Raw genomic sequence first — 4,656 nt, 5'->3', positions numbered from 1 at the left:
CTATGTAGGACTTTTATCCCCAAAAGTAGCTTGACTTTTAAAATTAACATTAAATTAAAATTTAATACTGATCAATCTCAAATTTAATAACAATTTTAAAAGTCACATCATCTTTAAAATAAATAAAAATAAGGTAAAAAGCTTAACTATGGCATCTCCCCTCTACTAAATAGAATTACTCTTTTCTTTTATTCTTTTCCTTCTCTCTACCAATTATTGGACTGAGAAATCATTTCACTTTAATATTTGTGGGCTGGGTGAGTTGGGCTATTTTCTTGAAGCACAATCCATGACATCTCAAAGTCCATATTACAGTGTTTGAATCTGGAAGGCTGGGCCGACAAAAATATATGGTGCGCCCAAGTAGCTCTACTGGGTCCGATAGAGCCCACTTTTATTTTACTTTGATGGTTATGGTCGGTATCAATTTGCATGATTGGGCTCGGTAGGGCCCATTTTGGGTGATCTCAATTTATTGAATTTTTTTTTTTTTCGCAACAAAAGACTTCCGTTTCATAAAATATGATCTCCAGTTGATTGAGTTACCCATTGAAAACCTATACTTGGAAGCCTTAATTAGAGAGTACTGATCAAAATTAGAGCCTTAATTTTTTTCATAGAATAAATCTTTATTATCAATTATTATTTGGATGCCTTAGACATGTGCCTAATTTGCCTAATGATTACTTAAAAAAGAAGCCTATGATTGACGTCCTTGCGTTTATTAATCTAGGTTTTTTTTTTTTTTTTTTTTTTAAATAAAACCGATCTCATTCAAATAATCTGAAATAATACAAAAACATCTAGAGTCAAAGCTCTAAATACCAAGAGCACGAGGCACTAAACTCCAAGAGAAAGTTGCTCTAAGAGAACAATATGACTCATAATATCAGGGACTTCTTCCATCCAAATTCTAAAAATTCATGTAATCTCTGCTACCCTTGCCAAGCCATGAGCTGCTTTATTAACTTCTCTTTTTACATGCTCCAACCTCCATGTCTTAAACCCCGTCACGATAACATGGATATCTTCAATAATGTGGCCCAATTTTCCCCAAGGAAGTCTCCCGATAATAGCTTGGACCACTATTTTGGAGTCCCTTTCCAATCTAATATTTTGGAATCCCAAGTCTCTACCAAATTCCAAGGCATACAAGGCTCCCATTGCTTCCGCCACTGTTCAAGATAATACCTTAAGAGACGTTTAAGATCAGTTTCCCACTATTCAAAAGAGGAGAACCCTCGGCTTTTTCCCTTCTCCCATGTTGAATAGAATAGAATAGAATAAAAAAAAAAAAAAAAAAAAAAAACTCAAAGCCCGAAATTAAGGATGTAATCCAACGGTTCGCCGTGTGTCTTAATTAGGAGCTCATTCTTAAAACTTGTTCATAGACACGCAATCATCACTTCCTTATTCCGTGTGGTTAATTAGCAATGTATATGAGTGAGTGCATCCATGCCCAATCTTTTTCATATGACTATTTGCATGATTTTTCCCATGGTAGTTGACACGGATTGATATCCATCTTATGTTGTTGGGTTGCTCAATTAGCTGGGAGCCATGCTTTATGATCTGCATTCAGCCGGTTTTATAATTTCAACTTCTTTTGTTATTGCCCTTGCTACGTCAAATTTTATTTTATTCTATTTTATTTTATTTTATTTATTTATTTTTACTTTGATCTTGTAGGCTAATGACAGATTTGGGTTGTTGCTCATGATAAATTTGATCAATTGTTTAAGGTTTGAGTATAAAATAATTTTTGTTATAATAGGGCCAATTTAGTTACTTTCTGGGTAGGGGGCAAGCTTAATTATTTTGTCCCAAATATATATAGATTTAGCTAATTTTGTCCCAATACCAGCCATCCCCTCCTTTTGTCTCTGATATTAGCTATATGTGGTGACTCTGTAGACTATAGGAAATGTTCTTCATGTCTGAACATAAAAGACTGGTCCTAATGATCTCCTAGTTGGTGAGGTAAAATTAAGCTGCTCTCATAGTCATCTTAAAATCATCCACCCTAAATTGGAAAACATCATTTTAGAAAGGAGATTCTTTAGTAGTTGGTGGGTAGCCCCCTTTGAATGGATAGATTATAATACGCTAATGAGTGTTAAGTATTACACTGGTTATTTATTAAGTGAGACTAACTTTATAAGTGACTTAGCCAAATTGAAATTATAATTTGACGGTCATTTTAAAAGTAATAGTGCTTTTCCAATATCGTTACAGTTTACTCGTTCCATACAAGACAAATATAGTAGATTGCCCCCAAAGGAAAGGTGAAAGTCAGTCAACTACTTTTATTATTCTAGTTTAGAGATGTTTTATCCTGTCAATGCTTGAAACGTAACCCTTCTGTTTACTGAAACTCATGAGGAATCCCAGTCATGAATGAAGAGGTATATATACCTAAGCATGACAAAGCAAAAGAATTTCACACATAAATACAATAAAAAACACACTAAATTGTTAGCATATATACGTCATATTGCAGCTTGTTTTTCCTACACTTTCTAACTACATGTTTGATAAAGTAAAGGAGGCGGCCAACCATTAGCAAAAACAAACGACACATAACTAAAACTAGAGAAAGAATTCCAACTTTCTCACCCATTTTCCAAAAGATACCCTCTATTTTCTACTCATTGATTTGGTCCTCACCAGCTTTTGATCTCCCATATATACCAACTCTTCCTTTATTCATACTCAAATCCCCCATCAAACCCTGCAAAAAGATATCGAAAATGAACCAAACTCATGCGCATATTGCTTACTACTTTGTCCTGGTTAGCCTATCAATCTCCCTCATCGTTCTTACTATTTTCCTCTACCGTTTCTGCAAAAAGAAACCTGTTGAATCTGAAGAAACACTTCCCATCAAGCTCTGTGCTCGCGCGTACCTGTTAACGGATATCGATGCTGCCACCGACGGCTTCAACCACCGGAGAATTGTCGGCCAGGGCCGCCTAGGAACGGTGTATGCAGGCGTACTAGAAGAAGGAGAAGTGGTGGTGGCCGTCAAGCGGATTCTTTCACGGCTGGTGTTGAGTAATGCAGGATTCAGGTTTTCTACTATGATCAAGTCGCTTTCTTTTGCCCAACACCCCCATATAGTGCCAATTATAGGCTATTCAGAAGCTCCTGGTGAGAGAATTATAGTTATGGAGTTTGTTGGCATGGCAAGTTTGGATTTCTATTTACATCAAAACCCAGATGGGGCGACTCTGTTGGATTGGAGCAACCGTTTGAAGATTGCAGCCGGCGCTGCCCGAGGGCTCGAGTACTTGCACGAAGGTATTGTAAATCACCACTTATCTGAACGCTTCTGATATCTGATATCATAAATTTAATCATTTAATTTATATTTTAATTACTAACAGGTATGACACCGAATATTGTCCATGGTTGTGTCAAGGCCTCGAATATTTTGATTGATGTGAAATTTTGTGCAAGAGTTAGTGATTATGGGCTATCGTTTTTGGCATCCCAAGAGAAGAAAGGCCTAATGGGGTATGTGGATGATGAGGCTGGTGCTTGCAAGGAAAATGATGTTTATGGTTTTGGGGTGCTTTTGTTAGAAATTTTGAGTGGGAGATTAGAAAGTGAAGAAAAGTTACTTGTTAAATGGGCATTGCCATTGATTAAAGACATGAGATTTTCTGAGCTTTTGGACCCAAGACTCGTAATTCCTTCTGATTTAAATCCTTTTGTTAGACTGGCTAAAGCTGCTTCAGCTTGTGTTGGTAACTCAAGGAAGAGCAGGCCTTCAATGGGTCAAGTGGCTGCAATTTTGAACAGTTTGGAGATGGAGGTATGCTTTTGATTCACTGCCTCTCCAAAATGAGCCAATTTAGATGCTATTTTATAACTAAACTGTTATACGATTGTCATACAATTTGATAATGTGACGGTAAAACTCAGAAGATTATATAATAATCGTATAATAATCTACAAAATAGCATTATTCTTTAATAAATTGGTGCCTCCTAAGTTATCCGCGGAGCCAAGTATACTTTTGGTCTAAAAAGGTTGCTGCTGCTACAAGTATCTAATCAGAATATTCGAAGAAAAATTGGAAAATTTGGGCATTTGACTTTGATCAAATCAAATCATCTAAGAGAGTATGAACTTTTATGGGGCTGAAAGAGCAACACAACATGTTAGAGTTGTCCTGCATGTGTTTGACAAGTATTCTGTGGGAACAGTTGAATGGAAAGGTGGGAACAGGTGACTTTGTCCTTTGGACGGTGAATTTTTGATGTTTTTGTTTGCGTGAGGAACGGGGAATCTCTTTTGTGATGAAAGGGACCCTAATACCTTTCTTTCAATCAACCTCTTTATTTCCTTGTCATTGCTTCCTCTTTTGATTAAACATAAATCATCTGCATAATTATATGGCTATTGGCTACGTATGATTTTTGTTTTTGTTTTTTAGCCAAAGGCTACAACTGTTCTAATGTTCACATGATGTATAGTACTTGTGACCCATAAGGGACCCATGTCTTTTTTTTTGTTTTGTTTTTTTGAGGTAAAATGGACCCTTATCTTATTATAATTCGAAGGTGATTAGTTTGAATGCAATTATTGGTTTTTTTTTTTTTTTTGTCCGTGGTGGCATGTAGGAATGGAAGTGATAAACGGCTTAACCAT

The 4,656-nt window shown here is 36.1% G+C and overlaps 1 protein-coding gene across 1 annotated transcript; it reads left to right on the top strand.

Annotated features, from left to right (window-relative positions):
- The first annotated feature begins 2,590 nt into the window (after positions 1–2,590).
- On the top strand, positions 2,591–4,357 carry LOC132172163 (serine/threonine-protein kinase-like protein ACR4). The gene is made up of 2 exons (XM_059583613.1): positions 2,591–3,300; positions 3,387–4,357. The coding sequence occupies exons 1-2, from the start codon at positions 2,751–2,753 to the stop codon at positions 3,827–3,829; spliced, it is 993 nt and encodes a 330-aa protein (XP_059439596.1). The 5' UTR covers positions 2,591–2,750; the 3' UTR covers positions 3,830–4,357.
- Positions 4,358–4,656: the final 299 nt, after the last annotated feature.

The sequence above is a fragment of the Corylus avellana genome, chromosome ca2 (assembly GCF_901000735.1).
Source record: "Corylus avellana chromosome ca2, CavTom2PMs-1.0".
Taxonomy (NCBI): Eukaryota; Viridiplantae; Streptophyta; class Magnoliopsida; order Fagales; family Betulaceae; genus Corylus; species Corylus avellana.
The sequence above is the reverse complement of the archived record's forward strand: the minus strand, read 5'-3'. Positions and strand labels throughout refer to the sequence as shown.

Bases quoted from the DNA above. Each gene is read 5' to 3' on its own strand.
- LOC132172163 (XM_059583613.1), top strand. From the start codon at position 2,751: ATGAACCAAACTCATGCGCATATTGCTTACTACTTTGTCCTGGTTAGC. The intron at 3,301-3,386 runs GTATTGTAAATC...AATTACTAACAG, and splicing joins GCTCGAGTACTTGCACGAAG to GTATGACACCGAATATTGTC.